General features: G+C 38.6%; 1 protein-coding gene across 1 annotated transcript; it reads left to right on the forward strand.

The window, feature by feature from the left end:
• zmp:0000001267 (b(0,+)-type amino acid transporter 1) lies at positions 1 to 16,378 on the forward strand. Its single transcript, XM_061895758.1, has 6 exons — positions 1 to 1,782; positions 12,306 to 12,439; positions 14,865 to 14,994; positions 15,079 to 15,203; positions 15,278 to 15,365; positions 15,445 to 16,378. Exons 1-6 carry the CDS (start codon positions 1,090 to 1,092, stop codon positions 15,673 to 15,675), a joined length of 1,401 nt encoding a protein of 466 aa, XP_061751742.1. The 5' UTR covers positions 1 to 1,089; the 3' UTR covers positions 15,676 to 16,378.
• The last annotated feature ends 7,586 nt before the right edge of the window (positions 16,379 to 23,964 follow it).

Raw genomic sequence — 23,964 nt, forward strand, 5'->3', positions numbered from 1 at the left:
AGACAACTGATGTTATTTTTAGCACACTGTCGATGCTCTAAGCGGGGGGCGGAGGACCATCACAACACCGCAGCGCATTCAGGCGGCTGGAATGATGCAGTCGCAAGAAAATGCATATTGCAAGTCATTTTTTCGTATAGGAGATGTACTATAATTAGAACTGTTAAAGTTCACGCGATAATGTGTCAACTATGAGTTTTTTTTAACAGCAATAATTTGCCGTGACTCTTTTTTTTAACCTCAATCCATTCCTTATGAGTAAATGTAATACCGTTTAGTTACTGTTTAGCCAAAAGCTCAAATAGTGAACATCAATACATAAATAAAGGGGACAAAAGAGGCATTCTGCCAAAAAGACTTTTCTATTTCAAGATGACATCAGTGGAGCGAATACCTGCTGGAGCACTTTGCCGCTTGTAGAAGAGGACTTCACGTCGGTGTTTACATTACAGGTGAGTGCATTGATAACATAATATGTAAACAATGTAAAAGTTTAATAGAACTGCTTTAGTAAGATGCAATAAAAGCTCAGCAGAAAAAAAAGACCGTAGAAAGGAAGTCACTTTTATCAGAGACTTTCGTCAAAACTTATCAAGACACACTTCCGGCTTCACAATGACATCGCGAGTCACATCCAGATCATCTCACATTAATAGTATGCTCTGTCAAATACATTTTTATGTAATCTGATATTTCTACCTAAATATTAGTTTTCTAGCAGATTGAAATAAAAGTACATTATTTTATAACCTGTTCTGATTTATAGTCTGCATTTGCTGATAACTTCATATTGTCTTTTTGAAAGTTATCAGTCTTTGGAGGTTATCCATAAACATTGTCAAACAATAAGCTATTTGCTTCAGGGAAATTTATTTTTTGTGGATGTTCACGTGAAGTGGGTTGTGTTTTGTGGCCCAACTAAAGTACTTAGTGCATGCATGCTGGAATGCCTTTCTGCTGCTAAGTAGTTATTTTCATGTTCTACCCACGTAATTATTAACTCTCAGCGTGCTACTAACAGGACCTTGGCCACATAATTGTAATGTTAGAAAGGTGTGAGGTGGCAGCTCTGAGACAACAGCTGTCATTATGGAACAGCAGAAGCTCAGTTTGAAGCGCGAAGTGAGCCTAGTGGGAGCCGTGTCCCTCATTGGGGGGACAATGATCGGCTCGGGGATCTTCATGTCACCGCAGACGGTGCTCGCCACCATTGGCAGCCCAGGAGCTAGCATGGTGGTGTGGGCGTGCTGCGGCCTGCTGGTCATACTCGCTTCTTTTTGCTACATCGAGCTGGGGACAGTCATAAGAGAATCCGGGGGCGAGTACATCTACATCCTGAAGACGTCAGGCCCGGTGGTCGCCTTCATGTTAATCTTTAGCTCCGTCTTATTCGTGAGACCAGCTGGTGTTGTTGGCATCGCGCTTAGTTTCTCTCAGTACGTCGTGGCTCCTTTTTACCCGGATTGTGCGCCTCCAGTGCTGCTTGTCAAGTGCGTGGCCGCTGCTGCAATTCTAACTTTAGCCACAGTTAACTGCCTTAACGTCCGATTCTCGATGTCCGTGCAAGTGTTTTTTATGGTGACAAAGGTCCTGGCACTGACAGTCATTATAGTAGGAGGCGTAGTGATGTTGTGTAGAGGACAGACTGACAACTTTAATGACTCTTTTGAAAACACCAATGTTGGCATCAATCCAATTGGAATTGCTTTCTACCAGGGGCTGTGGTCATATGACGGCTGGAATAATCTCAACTATGTAACAGAAGAACTTAAACGTCCAGAGGTAAGCGCCTTTTTTTCACTTGAACTTTTTTCATCAACACTATAAAATGATAAATATTAGAGATGTCCGATAATGGCTATTTGCCGATATTGTCCAACTTTTAATTACCAATACCGATATCAACCGATACCAATATATACAGTCGTGGAATTAACACATTATTATGCCTAATTTTGTTTTGATTCAACGCTGGCTGCATTGAACAACGTAACAAGGTTTTCCAAAACAAATCAACTCAAGTTATGGGGAAAAATGACAACATGGCACTGCCATATTTATTATTGAAGTCACAAAGTGCATTATTTTTTTTAACATGCCTCAAAACAGCAGCTTGGACTTTGGGACATGAGCATGATGAGGTTGGGGGCAGCGGGGAGGGGGGTATATTGTAGCGTCCCGGAAGAGTTAGTGCTGCAAGGGATTATGGGTATTTGTTCTGTTGTGTTACGTTGTGGCTTTTCTCCTGAAATGTGTTTGTCATTCTTGTTTGGTGTTGGTTCACAGGGTGGCGCATATTAGTAACAGTGTTAAAAGTTGTTTATACGGCCACCCTCCGAGTGACCTGTATGGCTGTTAACCAAGTATGGATCACATTCACTTGTGTATGTGAAAAGCCATAGATATTATGTGACTGGGCAGGCACACAAAGACAGTGCGTTTAAGGTTTATTGGCGCTCTGTACATCTCCCTACGTCCGTGTAGACAGCGATGTTTTAAAAAGTCATACTTTTACCGATACCGATAATTTTCGATATTACATTTCAAAGCAGTTATCGGCTGATAATATCGGCAGTCCGATGTTATCGGACATCTCTAATAAATATTCATAATTGTAGGAACAACAGCTTTTATGATGATTGTTTAATTGATTCCAAACCTGCAAGGTTGCAGTGTAACACATCATATGTTTTGCCCTTTAACCCTGCACCCTCCTGTTTAGTTTTTTTTTTTATTTCCTGTCTCTTAATGTTCTTTAATCATTATATTTTAAAATCCTGTGCAGTACTGTAGCCAATGGTGACTATATCGAGCTACTTATAGTTGGCAGAGGCTACTTTCTCATCACCCCACTGCAGCCTACATTTTGTTTTTTTATATCGGTTAAAACATAAAAGAGCAAACCGGTGTGGGCTAAATCTCTAAATGGCCCCCGCATTCTTTGATTTTTCAGTTTGTGGCCCTCTGTGTAAAATGTTTAACCACCCGTAAACTGTTGCCAACAGTTTAGGAGAATGGTTTGATGTTGTCATGCTCCATCAAAAAGCAGAATTTTGGACTGGGTTTGAATGTTTGGAGCGTACAGGAATGTGTAAAATCTTAGTTTTAAAACCCTCTAAGTAATAGACAATTTTACACGATGTATAAAAGTTTGCCTCCAATGTTGCGCTGCCCATTTGTAGCATATATTGGAAAGAACATGAGTTTTATGCAAAGTGGCCAAAATAACTACAACTTTGGGAAATTACCATACTCAGACTGTAGGATTGAATTTTTAAAAAATGGTAACCGTAACTGTGTAATTCATGATACATTATGTGATAAACAGTGACCTTTGCTATCACACATGTTTAGCATTCATAGCGGATTTTGTATCGTCTTTCCAACTGTAAGTTTATATCCATCTAACTTTGCACTTTGTGTGATTGTATACCTGTAATATAATTATAAATACATATATTACACATACAAACACAGTTTGGCCTTGACACATGCAAACTACATCAAGTTTATTACCCTGTATCCCTGCAGGCATGCGGTCTGGATCTGACCTTTCATTGTTTGCCTAGATTTATCATTGCCTGATAGTTATCCAGTCTGCAGACCTATTATGCAGTAGCATTCCTACGATGGCAGCTGACAGGCAGACACTCAACCTTAAGAGGGATGTTGGGATTATCGGAGCTGTGTCTTTCGTTGCCGGCACTATGATGGGTTCCGGAATCTTCATATCCCCTCAGTATGTGATTGCTGCAATTGGCAGCCCAGGGGCCAGCCTGGTTATTTGGGCCTCTTGTGGGCTGTTGGCCATGCTGGGGGGACTCTGCTACGCTGAACTGGGAACGGTCATTCCAGAGTCCGGCGCGGAGTATATCTACATGCTGAGGACGGCGGGAAAAGTGGTGGCATTCATGTTTGTCTTCAGCTTCGTCACGGTTATGAGGCCCGCCAGCGGCACCGGAATTGCACTCAGTTTTGCGGAATATGCCGTGGCCCCTTTTTACACAGGCTGCCCCACTCCACAACTGGTGGTAAAGTGCATAGCTGCAGGTGCCATCATTGTTGTGGCCATTATAAACTGTCTGAGCGTCCGCCTATCCACTGGCATCCAGGTGGTCTCCATGGTGGTTAAAGTACTGGCACTGACGGTGATAATACTGGGAGGAATGGTCATGCTTTTCACTAAAAGCACTGGGAACTTTGAAAATGCCTTTGAAGGAACCAACCTCAGCATCAGCTCCTTTGGCATCGCTTTCTATCAGGGCTTGTGGTCCTATGATGGCTGGAACACTTTGAATTTTTTAACCGAGGAGCTCAAACATCCGGAAGTAAGACCCTCACACAAACGTTTTTCTATATTTTCCTGAGAACCAGTGTCCTCTGCAGTGGACTTTTTTTTTTTTCATACCTTCGAACTGCAGATGACGCTTGTCTTCAGGACAATGTACTATAATAATCATATCTCTTTTTTAGCTTTAGCAGGGCAAAAGCTATCTTGAAACTGCAATTTGTATTATTTTCTGCATTTGTTTGAATTTTTGAGGACCTTAACTTGCATGAAAACTAAGTGCATTAGGCCAGGTTAAAATGTTATTAGTGCTCTCAAATAATTGATTTTGAAAGTCAGATTAATCACCCTTTTGAATTTGGATTAATCGTGGTTAACCACAATAAATTACTTGCTTAAGTAATTTAAATTAACTTAAAAAAGACCTCAGGATTTTGACACAATGCAACTGTATATATTGTTTAAAAAAAAATGCTCCAGAGCTATTGTCAGAGATTTCGGATGATCGTCTATCATCCGAGAGTTAGACTGCGATATTGGATCGATAACAATATCAGATAGGGACAACCCCAATATACATGTAGGGACTGATCTACTAAGATCCAAATAACATGTGATAAACAGTGTGTACAGCTATAAAATTGTGTTTACTGTTGGTGAGCGTGTTGCGTGTGATCTACATGGACTGATCACAGGTGAAAAAGTGGTGCAGATCGCCCTATTCAAATTAGGTTTTCCCATCTTCTACCGGTATTATATACTCATAGAAACACTCTTTTCCATCAACGTTCATGTTATCATGCTATTACCTGTGGAGTTTTGCAATGTTTTGTTTGGTAATGTTTGCTATCTGTATATATTATATATATATTTTTTTTTTATATGTTCCAGTAAACCACGGTAACCATGGGTCTGGAACCATGGTAACATAAACTAACGGACATAATGGCTGCAGGGTTGTATATATTTTGGTAGTAGAAATTTTGTTTTATGATTTGTAATTGAAAAACAAAAAACACTTATCTTTTTAAATACAAAACATAAAATATGAAGCCAGATTATTTGTTTGTGTGTTTTTAGTGTTTTTTTTTTCAAGTAGATTAATCAAACTTTTGAATTTGGTTTAATTATGATTATCGCAGTAAAAAACTTGCTTACGTAATTTGGATTAACCTAAAACCCCAATAAATTTAATTTTATCGTCAGAATGTCATACAAACTTTTTTGCCCCACGGTGTGTGTGTGTATATATATATATATATATATATATATATATATATATATATATATATATATTTATAATTCAACTATTTGTCCACATGTATCCACACCGCACTGAGTTACATTTTTTTGGATGACTCAAATATTATCACAGCTAGAGGTGAGAGCATTAAAAAAACCTGTCCAAGGATGGTTTTGAATAGACGAGCTTTCCAAAATGATCACTTTTACACTCTTTTACTCCAATATAGCAACATCCATCCATCCATCCATTTTCTACCGCTTATTCCCTTTCGGGGTCGCGGGATAGCAACATATAATACAAAATAAGACTGTAAGGATTTTAGGAGCTACGGCCTCATCGAGTGGGCAACTATTGTAGTAGTGATATTGTTAAATTCATTTTTAATGCTTGAAAATGCTTATTAGGTCAAAAACACATATAATGGGTTTGAAAAATAGCAATAACTCTGCAATGGTTGAAGCCGCTGGCTCTGAAGCAACGTATGAATGGACAACTGTATCTATTTTGAGTACTGTGTCCTGAAATCTGAGATATTTTGAGGAAAAATAATGGCTTCTGTGAAAATTGTATTTTAATAATAATAGATTCATAGCGCTTTTCTAGACACTCAGAGCGCTTCACAGAGAACTGAGAACCCATTATTCTCTCTCTCCACATTGACAAATTGATGGTCTTAAGCTACATCTGTAGCCACAGCTGACCTGGGGTAGACTGACGGAAGAAGTATACCTCAGATTTTACTACATGCAGCATTACTTCAGGTAATGGTCGAGTGAGCGTAATGTTCTTGTGGTTGTTGAACAATCATCATTCAAAAAATAAATATAATTTTAACGAGGTGGTTAGGTTAGGAATATACGTATATTTGAACACAACTGAACTTTGACCTTTTCCCCATTCGCTCCCACCCCAGCTTTTATTTCTTTTTTTTTTTTTTAGCTTTTATTTCTAAGACCAACTTTTACAAGCTTGTTGTGTTGATGAGCCTCTTGGAAGGCGGTGCATGCGTGCTCGCATTCAGATAAGGACATACAGTAATTTACAAGCTGAGTGGACTTTAACGTTTATAGGATTTTACAGGATTGTTGCTCTTCCTTTCCTGTTTTCTGCCCTGGGCTCAAAAGATAGGACTCAATTTGAAGCGTGAGCAGCAACTTTTAGAGCGTCCTATCTACTTGAAGCCACCATGGCTGCTAAAGGGCCACAAGCCGTGACAATGAAGAGGGAAATCGGCCTGTTGGCAGGAGTGTCGTTTATTTCAGGCACCATGATTGGATCTGGTATATTCATGTCGCCGCAGTTTGTTTTGGCCTACACAGGAAGTCCCGGAGCGAGTTTGTTGATCTGGGCACTGTCTGGATTCGTGGCCATGCTCGCTGCATTGTGTTACGCCGAACTGGGCACGGTCATTCCTGAGTCTGGCGGCGATTTCATTTACATACTTCGCATCTACGGGGCCTTTCCCGCTTTCTTCGCCGCCATTACTTTTGTCCTGGTTGTCAAACCTTTTGGCATTGCGGCGCTGGCATTCAGTATTGCAAATTATGCAACGGCACCCTTTTACAGCGGATGCAGTCCTCCGCAGCTGGTGGTGAAGTGCGTTGCAGCCGTGGCTGTACTGATCGTGACCATAATCAACACCCTTAATGTGCGCCTTGCTGTGAGGATACAAGTAGTCTTCCTGGTAACCAAGGTCTTGACTTTGACCGTGATCGTGATAGGAGGGATACTGGAGCTCACGCAGGACCGCAGCGTCATCGAGCACAACTTGAATGTTGAGAACGCGTTTAAAGGCACTCAGTTCTCCTTCAGCACTGTTGGAATGGCTTTTTATCAAGGACTCTGGTCTTATGCCGGTTGGTACAACCTGAACAGTGTCACTGAAGAGCTGAAGAGACCACAGGTGAGGCTGGTAAAAATTGGACTCGCCGCTCCGATCCGTTATTTGTTCCTGTTGCCCGCTGATCATGCGATCAAATGTGGTGTTATGAGTTGACCGATTGACACTCAAGGTTCAATTGTGCAAAACTTTTTATCGTCTTTATCTCTGTGACAAAGGTTTGTTACCAACTGTCAGGATTTCGCAAGGATTTAAAAGATATGACAGATAAAGTCAGACCTCAAGATTCTTTTCAGTACACCTGTATCTGGCTGTTCTTGGTGTAGGGGAGCAGCGGATTTCCTCTGAGCTCACAAATGACAGAGTTTCTCACCACATCTCTAAGGGAGGAAACTCATTTTGGCCGCTTGTACCCCTGAGCTTGTTTTCAGTCATAACCCAAAGCAGTTTGACCAGTGAGCCGGACGTAACGTCATTAAAATTCGAGCAGTACTACAGTATTTTTTATACATTGTGTATTTACTTCTATAGTGCAGTGCTGTACCATCCCACTTATTTGTAGCCTTTTAAGTCGCTGCCTTTCCAGACTGTTTGTTGTAAGCATTGTATCACACCCTCTTCGCGCTTTGAGTACATAAACTACACTCCACCTATGACACACGCATAATGAGAGCAATTTAGCTACTAATGTAGGCTATCATTAAATGTATGGCCTAACATGACTGCAAATTGCTAGTTTCTTCTCTGGGACTAAAATTGTTTGTGTCCACACCCCTACGTGTACGCGTGGACAAGACGAGCCTGAAAGCCAAAGAAAATCATCGGGCTATTGAGCTTTTTTTTTTTTTTTTTTAATGTACGGTAATTAGTCATTTTGAATATATATATATATATATATATATATATATATATATATATATATATATATATATATATATATATATATATATATATATATATATATTATATTTATTTATTTATTTATTTATGGCTTCACGGTGGCAGAGGGGTTAGTGCGTCTGCCTCACAATACGAAGTTCCTGCAGTCCTGGGTTCAAATCCAGGCTCTCTCTGTGTGGAGTTTGCATGTTCTCCCCGTGAATGCGTGGGTTCCCTCCGGGTATTCCGGCTTCCTCCCACCTCCAAAGACATGCACCTGGGGATAGGTTGATTGGCAACACTAAATTGGCCCTAAAGTGTGAATGTGAGTGTGAATGTTGTCTGTCTATCTGTGTTGGCCCTGCGATGAGGTGGCGACTTGTCCAGGGTGTACCCCGCCTTCCGCCTGATTGTAGCTGAGATAGGCGCCAGTGCCCCCCGCAACCCCAAAAGGGAATAAGCGGTAGAAAATGGATGGATGGATAGATATATATTTATTTTGTTTTTTATCCTTGAATATTGTATGATGCGTTTAACCATGGTGACGTAAGGTAACCGACGTAGGTGTTCTCATGTTTTTTGATTTGAAAAAATTGAAAACATGTTAGTGTGTCTTTTGGTCATTGAAATTTGGTTTTCATCCATCCATTTTCTACCGCTTATTGCCTTTTGGGGTCGCGGGGGGCGCTGGCGCCTATCTCCGCTACAATCGGGCGGAAGGCTTACGAATTGGAATTAAAAAAAAAAAATTTAAAAAAAGCCAGGGGTTTATCTGCATTTCATTTTGAAATACATAACATAAAATTGAAAATCAAAGTGATATTTTTTTTATGTCAAAAATAAATAATTACATTTAAATAAAGATTTTGTACAATAAAAATGAAAATCAGCAGAAACAAAAAAGACCAAAAAAACATGTTTGTTCTTTTACTTCTGTCTACTGCTTAGTTTTCTTTAAATCTGATTAATGTCACTTTTGGATTTAGATTAATGATGATTAATCACAGGTTATTACTCACTAGCAAAATGTTAATTAGCTTGATTAAAAAAACAAAATTTAGATACAAATGCCAATTTTATTTTCAGAAAGTCCTAAAATAATAATTTTATAATGTTTTAAATGAATGTATGTCATTTGTTTGGCAGTTTAGTCAGGACAAGGTGTATTTTTGAGTGAAGTTGACCAGGTAGCACACCAGTCAGTTTCCTTTCTCAATGTTGCACGGCGTATGCATTGCACTGACTATACAGCAACCTGCGCCGCCTCTGACTGCACATACAAATGAAATAAAGTGCATGATTAATTTCCAGTTATACGAGATTGATACACTATTTTTTTGTGCTTAATCACACGACTTAACTCGTTATTTTTGACAGCCCGAGTTTTTTAATATTCAGACACCGGAAGTGAAAGTAGCTACCTTAAAGGCTACTGACTGGCTGGTAAAAAAAACAGTGTGGGGTTACATTAGATGCTGTGTCGAAATATGATAAAATGTATGTTTTTGGACAGTGTTTTTTGTTTCTGCCGATTAATGATTAGAATTTTTGTTGAATAAAATATACAATTGAAATGAGTTTGGTTTTTTTTAGATCTAGTTATTACCTTGATACTAAAAAAAAAAGAAAAACAACACTTTGCTTTTCAATTTTACCTTCTTTATTTAAAAATGAAATTTAAATATTTTTTAGTTTTTTCAACTTGCATTCATGAAACAAAAATGTCGATAACTGGATGGTTCCGGAAGACACGATGTCGAATTTTTCCAAAAACAATTTGAAATGTGGCCTCGTCAGACCACAGAACACTTTTCCACTTTGCATTAGTCCATCTTAGATGATCTCAGGCCCAGAGAAGCCGGCGGCGTTTCTGGATGTTGTTGATAAATGGCTTTCGCTTTGCATAGTAGAGCTTTAACTTGAACTTACAGATGTAGCGACCAACTGTATTCAGTCACGGTGGTTTTCTGAAGTGTTCCTGAGCCCATGTGGTGATATCCTTCAGAGATTGATGTCGGTTTTTGATTGAGTGCCGTCTGAGGGATCAAAGGTCACGGCCATTCAATGTTGGTTTCCGGCCATGCCGCTTACGTGGAGTGATTTCTCCAGATTCTCTGAACCTTTTGATGATATTATGGACCGTAGATGTTGAAATCCCTAAATTTCTTGCAATTGCACTTTGAGAAACTTTGTTCTTAAACTGTTTGACTATTTGCTCATGCAGTTGTGGACAAAGGGGTGTACCTCGCCCCATACTTTCTTGTGAAAGACTGAGCATTTTTTGGGTGGCTGTTTTTATACCCAATCATGGCACCCACCTGTTCCCAATTAGCCTGCAAACCTGTGGGATGTTGCAAATAACTGTTTGATGAGCATTCCTTAACTTTATCAGTATTTTTTGCCACCTTTCCCAACTTTTTTGTCACGTGTTTGTGGCATCAAATTCTAAAGTTAATTATTATTTGCAAAAAAATAAAGTTTATGAGTTTAAACATCAAATATATTGTCTTTGTAGTGCATTCAATTGAATATGGGTTGAAAATGATTTGCAAATCATTGTATTCCGTTTATATTTATATCTCACATAATTTCCCAACTCATATGGAAACGGGGTTTGTAGAAAAGCATTATACAAGTATAACCAATTTACCATTTAACCGCTCGTCTGTGCATCGGTTGGGGACGTCTCTGCGCTGCTGACCTGTCTCCGCTCGAGATGGTCTCCTGCTGGCCCCACTGTGGACTGGACTCTCACAATATTATGCTAGATCCACTCGACGTCCGTTGCACCGGTCGCCCTGGGGGGGAGGGTCCTCTCCAAGGTTTTTCATTGTCCCATTGGGTTGAGTTTTTCACCACCTGATGTGGGATCTGAACCGAAGATGCCGTTGTGGCTTGTGCAGCCCTTTGGGAAACTTGTGATTTAGGGCTATATAACTAAACATTGATTGATTGATTGATAGATAATCATGTTTCACGACACACCTTAGGAGGATATGCTAACCGCAAGCAAGACCTCTTGAATATAAACAAAGGTGGGCGGATTGTTACAAATATTGACGAAGCCACAGCGGTGAGATTGATGTTTTTGCTATAAAAATGGTTTTATTTGTGTTATTGTTTCCAAACAAAGCAAATAAGCCTCTGCACTGGGGTTGTATGGTATACCAATACTAATAAAGTAGTGCAGTACCAATGAATTAAAAATGGTACTATACGGCTTTTAGAAAATACCAGTACATTTTTTTCCCATCAACGTGATGTGTACTTTATGCAATGCTGATGTAGAAACGGTGGCGCATGTCAGTCAAACCACGCGTACACAGCACTTGCAATCAGAAACGGTGTGACGACAGAAAAGGACGAATGGACGTATTTTGGCTTGAAACATAACGATAAAGGTGGAGCTAAACATGTATCACCCCTGCTCTAACAGTGATTTTATGATACACGGGCTCCATCTAGTGGTATGCTACAGGAATCACTTAAAGTACAGTGTTTTATTTTCCAATTTTCAAACAGTGTTACTGTTAAAACTATGTCCAATGTCACTGTGACCGAAGATGTTAAATATGCTTGTTTGATAAAATTTCTGCCTTGTTTTTAATAATACGTTGACCTACTACGCTACTGTATTTTAATGTTGCTTGTTAGGTGGTACTTAAAGAGCCAAGTTTTTTCTGAGGTGGTACTTGGTGAAAATTGTCCAAATTTGTTCTTCACCATTGTGGTAGTTTAAAAGAACACTTCTGCCCTCTGAAAGAACAATTTTGTACTTTTAAGAGATTAATCATTTTTTAAACGTACCTATAGGTACAGAAATGTTGTCTTATACTACTATTTCTGAGTAGAGTAAACATAACAGACATTAGCTTAGCAACAACAAATTCAACAAACAAATAAGCTAGCTATGTTTGTTCTTTTTCTCTTTTCTTTGTTGTCGTTATGTCACTGAAACAACTGACTTGAATTGACTAAATGTAGTTATGTTAGCTCAGCAGAATTTTTTTTTAAGTCTGCCATAGTCTTACGCCATCCCTTACTTGTTGCAGGTGAATCTTCCAAGGGCGGTTATCATCGCCATTTCCATGGTGACATGTTTGTATCTGCTGGTGAACGTCAGCTACCTGACAGTAATGACGCCCAAGGAGCTTGTTTCCTCCAGTGCGGTGGCGGTGACATGGGGGTATGTACGACTTTAAACGTTCTCTTTCTGCTTTCCTTATTTTTGTCTCTCTTGACGCATAAATTAAATATGACAGACATTGGTTTTCTGTGAATGTAAATAAGTCACTCGACTTCCGTTTTTTTTTTCATTTTGATCTGATACAATCAAAGTTTTTTCAAATGTTAATAAACCGCACAACATTTGGTATTTTGTTATTGGTCTGCTACAATAAAAGATTTCTTTTTTTTGTCTTTTTTTTTAAAGAATGTATTAATCAATCCAACAAAACAATACACAAAAATACCATAATAATGCAATCAAATTCCAAAACCAAACCCGACCCAGCAATATTCAGAATAGCAATAAACAGAGCAATTGAGAGGATACACCAAACTATCTAAATGTAGTGAAACAAAAATGAATATTATAAACAACAGTATCAATATTAGTAACAATTTCAACATAGCAGTGATTAAAAATCCCTCATTGATATTATCATTACAGACATTATTAAAAAAAAAAAAGAACAATAGTGTCACAGTGGCTTACACTTGCATTGCATCTCATAAACTTGACAACACACTGTGTCCAATATTTTCCACAAAGATAGAATAGGTCCTATTTTTGGTTCATTTAATAGTTGAAACTAATTTAAATAATGGATCCCATATTCCAATATATGACTCATTATTTTCTAAACTAAATGCAGTTTCTTCCGAAATCATCTCCAAAAATTGTGTATACCAGTCAGAATGTGGTGGACTATCAACATCCATCCATTTTTCAAATATTACCCTTTTTGTTATTATGCATATTGAAAGAAATGCATTTTTACTTTTTGATAAACGTTTTCTGAGAATGTAAGTAAAACACATAACGTCCAGTATTTGGTCTTGATCTAATTAATACAACAAAAAACAGTAAGCATGTGTCAAGTACATACAGTATATGTGACTTTGTGTATAGCTGTAAAATTATTTTTTTTAAATTTAATAAGATTTGTGTTGAATAAAATGTGAAAATGCTACCATAAAATATTATCATGTTAATGGCAGCATGATAATAATTACCATTTGTCATGTACCAAAATATAAGACTCTGTGGTGTACACCTGCAAAATTAGCTAAAAATGATAGCATGTTAATGTTACCTTGCTAAAATTCTAACAGTCAGCTCGTGTCAAGTACCAATCAATCAATCAATGTTTTTTTATATAGCCCTAAATCAAAAGTGTCTCAAAGGGCTACACAAGCCACAACGACATCCTCGGTTTAGAGCCCACATACAGTGGGGCAAAAAAGTATTTAGTCAGCCACTGATTGTGCAAGTTAAGTTCTCACACTTAAAATGATGACAGAGGTCTGTAATTTTCATCATAGGTACACGTCAACTGTGAGAGACAGAATGTGAAAACAAATCCAGGAATTTACATTGTAGGAATTTTAAAGAATTTATTTGTAAATTATGTTGGAAAATAAGTATTTGGTCAACCATTCAAAGCTCTCACTGATGGAAGGAGGTTTTGGCTCAAAATCTCACGATACATGGCCCCATTCATTCTTTCCTTAACACGGATCAATCGTCCTGTCCCTTAGTAGAAAAACAACCCCAAAGCATTATGTTTCCACCCCCATGCTTCACAGTAGGTATGGTGATCTTGGGATGCAACTCAGTATTCTTCTTCCTCTAAACACAACGAGTTGAGTTTATACCAAAATGGATACATGGATGATACAGCAGAGGATTGGGAGAATGTTATGTGGTCAGATGAAACCAAAATAGAACTTTTTGGTATAAACTCAACTCGTCGTGTTTGGAGGAAGAAGATTACTGAGTTGCATCCCAAGAACACCATAACTACTGTGAAGCATGGGGGTGGAAACATCCTGCTTTGGGGCTGTTTTTCTACTAAAGGGACAGGACGATTGATCCGTGTTAAGGAAAGAATGAATGGGGCCATGTATCGTGAGATTTTGAGCCAAAACCTCCTTCCATCAGTGAGAGCTTTGAATGGTTGACCAAAAACTTATTTTCCACCATAATTTACAAATAAATTCTTTAAAATTCTTACAATGTGAATTCCTGGATTTTTTTTCACATTCTGTCTCTCACAGTTGAAGTGTACCTATGATGAAAATTACAGACCTCTGTCATCATTTTAAGTGGGAGAACTTGCACAATCGGTGGCTGACTAAATACTTTTTTGCCCCACTGTAAGGGCAAGGAAAAACTCACAACCCAGTGGGATGTCAATGTGAATGACAATGAGAAACATTGGAGAGGACCGCAGATGCAATGGACGTCGAGTGGGTCGAACATAGTATTGTGAACGTTATAAAAATTATAAAGCAATATGTATAACTCTGAGATGTAAGCCTGTAAAAAGATCTAAAAAGCAAGAAGACCAGATTTGTTGGTGATGATGCTTTTCTTTTGCCCACAGGAACAAAGTGTTAGGGTCCTGGGGGTGGATCATGTCCATAGCTGCAGCTTTGTCAGCTTTTGGCTCATTGAACGGAACGTTCTTCAGTGGTGGTCGCGTGTGCTTTGTCGCTGCACGGGAAGGACACATGGTGAGAAGGATTTTTTTCTACTCTGAGAAACATCTTCAAGCTGTCAGTTTCATGCTGTTTTGTTTTTTGTTTTTGTTTTTTTAGCCAGACATCCTGGCGATGGCTAATGTGCACAGACTGACTCCCTCTCCGGCACTGATCTTCACCACCGTGGTTTCACTGCTTGTGCTCATCCCCGGAGACTTTCAGAGTATTGTCAACTTCTTCAGGTGAGCTCAAGTTCGACATTTCCTGGTCTTTTTTTTTTTTGTGTTTGTCTAAGTAGTTTTTTTTGTTTTGCAAGTTTCACGGCTTGGTTTTTCTACGCCATTACACTGTCTGGGCTCCTCTATCTCAAGATTAAGAAGCCGGAGCTCCACAGGCCATATAAGGTCAGTGTCACACACACACCTCAGTTTCAGATAATGTAAATAGCAGGTCGTTTAAGCGTCTTGATGTTTTTTTCTTCAGGTTCCCATTATTCTGCCCATACTGGTCCTCATCGCAGCAGTGTTCCTGGTGCTGGCTCCCCTCATCGACGACCCTCAGATTGAATACCTCTATGTGACGCTATTCATCTTCAGCGGGATTCTAATCTATATCCCTTTCATTCATTACAAGCTCTGCCCAGGCCTGTTGGATAAGCTAACAGTATTCCTGCAGCTGTTTTTACAGGTTGCCCATGCAGAAAAAAACCTGTGAAAAGGACGCTGGGTAAACATTCTCTCAGTGCAAATAATCAGTACGTTTTTGAAGAAGAACACACACACACATTAAAGAGGAACAGGAGGAAGAGTGTCTCCTCAGGCAGCATGAACACAAACCACCTGAGTCCCCACAACTCACAACACAGTCCAAGTAACGAGAACGAAGGGGTGGAGCCTACAAGCACCAATTCACCACAAATCATTGGGCTCCAAAGGGCATGTTTTCCTAATGCATCGTGGGTGCCACATTTTTGCTGGACCTGAGTTGTGTTTATTGTATTTTTTTAACTATAAAGTGCCCTTAAAATCCTTTCATTTTCTCAAAAATCGATAGTCCGCCTAACAACCCCTGTGCGCCTAATTTACGGATTCATTCTGGTCGTGTTTACCAACCTTGAAGCAATTTTATTCGGTACATCGTGTAACAATTGAGAGATACGTGTGGACACCTGCTCAATTATTGACGCTAGCAAGCAACACCAAAACTTTGATGTTTCATCGAGAATATAACACGATGCTCAAAAATCTGACAAAATGTTTTAGTATGACTTCAGTAAGCTAAAAAGCCACTCCGCTTGATGGAACGAAAGCATTACGGCTACCATAGTCAGATGTACTGTGCTTCATCATACGGGTAATATTATGGCGTATATACAGTGGGGCAAAAAAGTATTTAGTCAGCCACCGATTGTGCAAGTTCTCCCACTTAAAATGATGACAGAGGTCTGGAATTTTCATCATAGGTACACTTCAACTGTGAGAGACAGAATATGAAAAAAAATCCAGGAATTCGCATTGTAGGCATTTCAAATAATTTATTTGTAAATGATGGTGGAAAATAAGTATTTGGTCAACCATTCAAAGCTCTCATTAATGGAAGGAGGTTTTGGCTCAAAATCTCACGATACAAGGCCCCATTCATTCTTTCCTTAACACGGATCAATCGTCCTGTCCCTTTAGCAGAAAAACAGCCCCAAAGCATGATGTTTCCACCCCCATGCTTCACAGTAGTTATGGTGTTCTTGGGATGCAGCTCAGTATTCTTCTTCCTCCAAACACAACTAGTTGAGTTTATACCAGAAAGTTCTATTTTGGTTTCATCTGACCACATGAAATTCTCCCAATCCTCTGCTGTATCATCCATGTATCCATTTTGGTATAAACTCAACTCGTCGTATTTGGAGGAAGAAGAATACTGAGTTGCATCCCAAGATCACCATAACTACTGTGAAGTATAGGGGTGGAAACATCATGCTTTGGGGCTGTTTTTCTGCTAAGGGGACAGGACGATGGATCTGTGTTAACGAAAGAATGAATGGGGCCATGTATCGTGAGACTTTGAGGCAAAACCTCTTTCCATCAATGAGTGCTTTGAATGGTTGACCAAATACTTATTTTTCACCATAATTTACAAATTCTTTAAAATTCCTACAATGTGAATTACTGGATTTTTTTCCACATTCTGTCTCTCACAGTTGAAGTGTACCTATGATGAAAATTACAGACCTCTGTCATCATTTTAAGGGGGAGAACTTGCACAATCGGTGGCTGACTAAATACTTTTTTGCCCCACTGTGTAAGGACCCCAAAATAGCACCTATTAGGAGACATAATGCAAAACAAACTTTTCTTACCTACTGTTTCCTGCTGTATTTGGGATCAGCAGAAGTCCCGAAAAATTTGTGTGACTCCGCCATTGTAGTCCACGCCGTAGTCAATAAGCTCTTTCTTTTTCCTCTATCCTCTTGTGGGTCATTCATCCTTCCTGTTGCCTTTTCTAATACTAATTAGCGTACAGTTGTAACTTATATCTGTCAGTAGATACACTATGGAAGCGCTAAAAACTACCGGTACAACAAAGATGTCGGGGGAAGACTGTTGAAGTTGAGTCAATAAGACCGCCCACAAAACAGTGCAATCTGAAGAGAGGCTCAAAAAGCAGCTTGAAGACGGTCTATAAAACATATTCTATGCAACAATTTGACAAACTACCACCATTACATGTTATGTAAACTTTAAGGAAGTGTTTTAAATGTAAAAAAACATCTGAATATGACCCTTTTGTATGAAAATAGACCTGCTAATCGGCAGTGCGGCCTATCGTCCAGAAAATTTGATTAAAATTAATCGTACAAATTTAAAAAATCAAAGGACCGCACTGAGACAAACTGTACCCTGTTCCAAAGGCTTGTTACCTCAAAAAAATAAGTTACATTTGGTTTAATTGATCCTTATGAGAATCTTCCAATGGACAAAAGATTAGAGTAAGTTGCCGTCATAAAAGTACATTTATTTTTATTTTTACCTTTACATACTTAAATACAAGCCCAGGATTTCCTTTAAATACTTTGATCACTGCGCTACTTCTTTGAAAATAAACTAATTCAGTTTTGTGTAAAAGTAAACAGACAACATGCTTTTTTTCAAAAATAAAGTATGCTGTTTGTAGCCCCAGAGAGCTTGGCTAACATCTTACTACCGTATTATTCGGAGTATAAGTCGCTCCTGAGTATGAGTTGCACCTGCGAAAATGCATAAAAAAGAAGAAAAAAACATATACAAGTCGCAAACGTATAAGTCACATTTTTGGGGGGAAATGTATTTGATAAAACCCAACACGAAGAATAGACATTTGAAAGGCATTTTAAAATAAACAAAAAATAGTTAACAACAGGCTGAATAAGTGTACGTTATATGACGCATAAATAACCAACTGAGAAGGTGCCTGGTATGTTAACGTAACATATTATGGTAAGAGTCATTCAAATAACTATAACATATAGAACATGCTATACTCCTAATCGATAAATCAGATGAAATCTTATACGTCTAGTGAGCTAAATAATATTATTTGATGTTTTACAGTAATGTGTTAATAATTTCACACATAAGTCGCTCCTGAGTATAAGTCACACCCCCGGCCAAACTATGAAAAAAACTGCGACTTATAGTCCGAAAAATACGGTAAATGTTTCATGGTAAACAGGATAAAACATATTTTGATTTACTTATCAGTTTGAAAATGCTGTGAATACACCAAAATGTACCAGGTAATAGAATGGAATAGAACAGTGGTTCTCAATGGGGGTACGCGTACCCCTGGGGGTACTTGAAGGTATGCCAAGGGGTACCTGAGATTTTTTTTAAATATTTTAAAAATAACAATTCAAAAATCCTTTATAAATAGAATTATTGAATTATACTTCAACAAAATATGAATGTAAGTTCATAAACTGTGAAAAGAAATGCAACAATGCAATAGTCAGTGTTGACAGCTGGATTTTTGGTGGAGATGTTCCATAAATATTGATGTTAAAGATTTATTTTTTTGTGAAGAAATGTTTAGAATTAAGTTCATGAATCCAGGTGGATCTCTATTACAATCCCCAAAGAGGGCACTTTAAGTTGATAATTACTTCTATGTGTACAAATCTTTATAATTGAATCACTTGTTTATATTTCAACTTCCAAATAGTTCAAGAAAGACCACTACAAATGAACAATATTTTGCACTGTTATACAATTTAATAAATCAGATGACATAGTGCTGTATTTTATTTCTTTATCTCTTTTTTTCAACCAAAAATGATTTTCTCTGTTTAGGGGGTAGTTGAATTAAAAATATTTTCACAGAGGGTACATCACTGAAAAAAGGTTGAGAACCACTGGAGAAGAAAGTACTTTATTGATCCCTGGGAGAATGGCGTTAAATATCGTGTTTGATCGTCTCACAGCTGCTATGCAGGCTATTTTCCGTCTGTTTTTTAGCTACTTCCTTCGACTTAGAAAAATCTCCCGGAATCATTTTTGTTTTTTCTGAAGTGATCATGACCACGATTGTGGCAGTTAAAGATGCTGCATGTTCGCGCCATGTGTTGAATTTCTTAAATAAACAAAACTTAAGCACAGGGTCTTTTATTCAGCCATGTAAATAGCTATCCAGAGTCCAGGAACACCCACAATGCAATGCATTTTCACGTCACAATTTCAAACACTATATTAGAATTTCACAAGCCAAACAACCTTTTGGTGTCAACATAACTGTGGAATAGAGCAGGGGTTTATAACCTCTTTGAACTCAGGGCCCAACTTTTCCACTACAGAGGAGACTGGGACCCACTCAAATATTAACACTGAATTAGTGATCTTACTCTTGATTTTAATCGTATTTAATCATTGTATCTAACCTACTTACAGTTTACAACCTTATCAAATGATATGAAACCATGTGGTAATCACAAAGATTAGTATTTATTTGACGCATAAACATTAGGCTTAAGTCAGGCTGCATAATAAAGGGCTCATAAATAACTGACAAAGTACATACAATTGTGTTCTGCTAAAATAAATTAATAATGAATATGTTTTTCAACTAAACTGTTGATAAAATGTAAGTACAAATGAAAATACAGCTTCAGTACTTTAGTCATATTTTTTGCACTGAATAAACTTTTGTATGACTTTAGCTCCAGACGTTTTCTGTTTGTTTGATATTGTCATTAATAGCCCCATGGTTGGTTAAGAAACACTGAAATAAACTACCTGTAAGAAATAACTTTTTGTTGCTCAGACTGCAGTACCAAATATACTTGAAAGTTAATGCTCGTACACGCAAAAACATTCAGGAGAAAAAAAAACGCTTTGTTTCTCAGACTGCGATAAAAAAAAAAAAGGATGTATGGACTCACACAGAGGGAACACCTTTTAGAGGCTCAGACTGTGGTAAAAGCTTTACTAAACATTTGGATTCACAGTTCATAAACAACTTCACTCAAAATTCGCATTATGGAATGACACAGGAGAAAGACTTTTAAAATGCTCATTTTGTGGCGCTACATTTTCTTTCAAGTCCTCTTACAATTGTCACATGCAGAGTCACTGAAGACTTGGCTGATTAGAAATTAAGTGTCCTAATTACTTTGAAGTTGAGCTATAGACAAGAGCTTTACCAATAAAATGAAAGTTTTCAGACCCCTTTGAATTTTTCACTATTTGTTTCATTGCAGCCATTTACTAAAATCAAAAAAGTTCATTTTGCTTCTTATTAATGTACACTCAGCACCCCATCGTGACAGAAAAAACAGACGTAGGTATATTTGTTTGCCAATTTATTCAAAATGAAAAGTATTAAGTGAAAGTTAAATTCAGACCTTTTGCTCAATACTTTGTTGATGCACCTTGGGCAGCATTTACAGTCCAAGTCTTTTTGAATACGATGCCACAATCTTGGCACACCTTTCTTTGGGCAGTTTTTCGCCCATTCCTCTTTGCAGGACCTCTCAAGCTCCATTGGATTGGATAAGAAGTGTTTGTTTTAATCCAGGATGTCTCTGTACATTGCTGCATTCTCATTTTCCTCTGTCCTGACTAGTTTCCCAGTTCCTGCCACATCCCCACAGCATGATGCTGCCACCACCATGCTTCACTGTAGGGATGGTATTGGCCTGGTATTGAACGAAGCCTGGTTTCCTACAAACATGATGCTTGGCATTCACACTTTCAAGCTTTGTCTCATCAGACCAGATCATTTTGTTTTTCATGGTCTGAGAGTCTTTAAGGTGCATTTTGGCAAACCTGTTACTAAGAAATGGCTTCCGTCTGGCCACTATACTATACAGGCCTGATTGGTGGATTGCTGCAGAGATGGTTGTCCTGGAAGGTTCTCCTCTCTCCACAGAGGGATGCTTTAGTTCTGAAAGAGTGACCATCGGGTTCTTGGTCACCTTCCTGACTAGACTAAGATGAATGCAACAAAGTACAGAGACATCCTCAAACAATTCACTGATCTTGAACATTTAAAGTGCACTGGTGTGACAAATACAGCCCCCATAACTACTAGGTACTGAATCAATACCCATATTTCTAGTATTGCTCAATACCAATGTAAGAAATTAACCTAAGAATAAGTACTTAGTACATTTTAACAGAAGTTAAAGTTAAAGTACCACTGATAGTCTCACACATACACACACTAGGTGTGGTGAAATTAGTCTCTGCATTTGACCCATCCCCTTGTTCCCTGGGAGGTGAGGAGAGCAGTGAGCAGCAGCGGTTGCCGCACTCAGGAATCATTTTGGTGATTTTACCCCCAATTCCAACCCTTGATGCTGAGTGTCAAGCAGGGAGGTAATGGGTCCCATTTTTATAGTCTTTGGTATGACTCGGCTGGGGTTTGAACTCAAGACCTGCCGATCTCAGGGTGTCAGTCCTCAACAACCCTCTGCGGACCATGACCAGTGAACATATCCACAGGAGACATAAATTAGGGAGGGTACAGTGGTACACACCTAAAATGTAGAATTAAATAATCATTTTGGACTAAAAGGTGAAACACCCCATTGCCTTAAAAAATAACTGTGACCGATAATCCACAGACATTCACGTCTTAGCTCTGCATTGTAGGTGACAAAGCAAGTATATGTATATCCAATATTGCAAGGATCCTCAAACTGTGGTATGCAGGCCCCACCTGTAGGTTCCTTAAATAATCATTTTATTAAATTACAGTGTTTTATTTTCCTATACTCAAACACAGTGTTACTGTTCAAAGTGTGTGGTCAAAATATACTTATAAGTATGTTTTAAAGGAATAATTACAGTTGTGATCAAAATTATTCAACCCCTACACAATTTTGGTGTTTTAGCAAGTTGGACATTTATTCCGTATATTGTTTATAGTCATATCAAATAAAGATGTGTCAAATAGACTAATGCAACTTAAATTGTAACACTGTATTTTACAAATAACCAAAAAAGGAATTTTTTCTTAATATCTCATTGACAAAATTATTCAACCCCTTGAAGATCATAACTCTTAAGAACAGAATTTTAATAAGGTATTTTCAATCAGGTGTTGAAAACACCTGTAGATGTGATTAGAACCATAACGAGCAACAATTAAACTGTTTGAAAAAGACTGTTGACACTCAGCTTCTTGTAGACGGTCAATGGTATATTTGCAACATGGTGAAGTCCAGGAAATAGTCAAAGAAGTCAAGAGAGGAGGTAATTTCTCTTCATAAGAAAGGATATGGATATAAGAACATAGCAAAGACATTACACATTCCAAGAGACACAGTTGGGAGCATAATTTGCAAGTTTAAAGCTAAAGGCACAGTGGAAACAATACCTGGGCGTGGTAGAAAGAGGATGCTGTGTGCAACTGCTGTCCGGTATTTGAAGCGTACAGTGGTGAAAAACCCCCGGGTAACAGCTGAGGAACTACAACAGGACATTGCAGAGGGGGGAACGCAGGTTTCGTCCCAGACAATAAGGCGCGCACTACAAGATGAAGGCCTCCATGCCAGAACTCCCAGGCACACCCCACTTCTGACTACCAGGCACAAGTAAAATAGACTCCAGTATGCCAAAAATCTGGACAAACCCCAAAGGTTTTGGGAAACTGTCTATGGAGTGATGAGACAAAACTGGAACTATTTGGGCCTATGAATCAACGTTATGTCTGGAGGAGAAAAAATGAAGCTTGCAAAGAGAAGAACACCTTTCCTACTGTTAAGCATGGTGGGGAGTCAATCATGCTCCGGGGCTGTTTCTCTGCCTCAGGTACCGGGAATCTCCAGCCCGTTCAAAACATTATGAATTCTATTTCCTACCAGGATATATTAGCTGCAAATGTCATGAAGTCAGTGACGAAGCTGAGGCTTGGGAGACGTTGGACCTTCCAACAGGACACCGATCCCAAGCATACCTCCAAATCAACATCAGAGTGGTTGCAGAAGAAGGGCTGGAAGACTCTGGAGTGGCCTTCACAGTCGCCTGACCTAAATCCTATAGAAAACCTGTGGTGGGACTTGAAGAAGGCCGTTGCAGCACGCAAGCCCAAGAATATGAATGAACTGGAGGCCTTGCCCAAGAGGAATGGGCTACAATACCTGTAGATCGTTACAAGAAGCTTGTGTCCGGTTAAGTATCACGTTTGAAGGATGTAATTACTGCCAAAGGGTGTTCTACTAAGTACTAAAGATGCATGTAACTAGGGGGTTGAATCATTTTGTCAATGAGATATTAAGCAAAATGTCCTTTTTTGGTATTTTGTAAAATACAGTGTTACAATTCAAGTTGCATTTGTCTATTTGACACATATTTATTTGATATGACTATAAAGAAAATACGGAATAAGTGTCCAACTTGCTAAAACACCAAAATTGTATGGGGGGTGAATAATTTTGATCGCAACTGTAGGCCTACTACGCTTCTGTACTTTAATGTTGGTCCTTATGGTGGTAGCTACCTGGAGTATTTTCTAAGTTGGGACTTGGTGACA

The sequence above is a fragment of the Nerophis ophidion genome, linkage group LG03 (genome assembly GCF_033978795.1).
Source record: "Nerophis ophidion isolate RoL-2023_Sa linkage group LG03, RoL_Noph_v1.0, whole genome shotgun sequence".
NCBI lineage: Eukaryota > Metazoa > Chordata > Actinopteri > Syngnathiformes > Syngnathidae > Nerophis > Nerophis ophidion.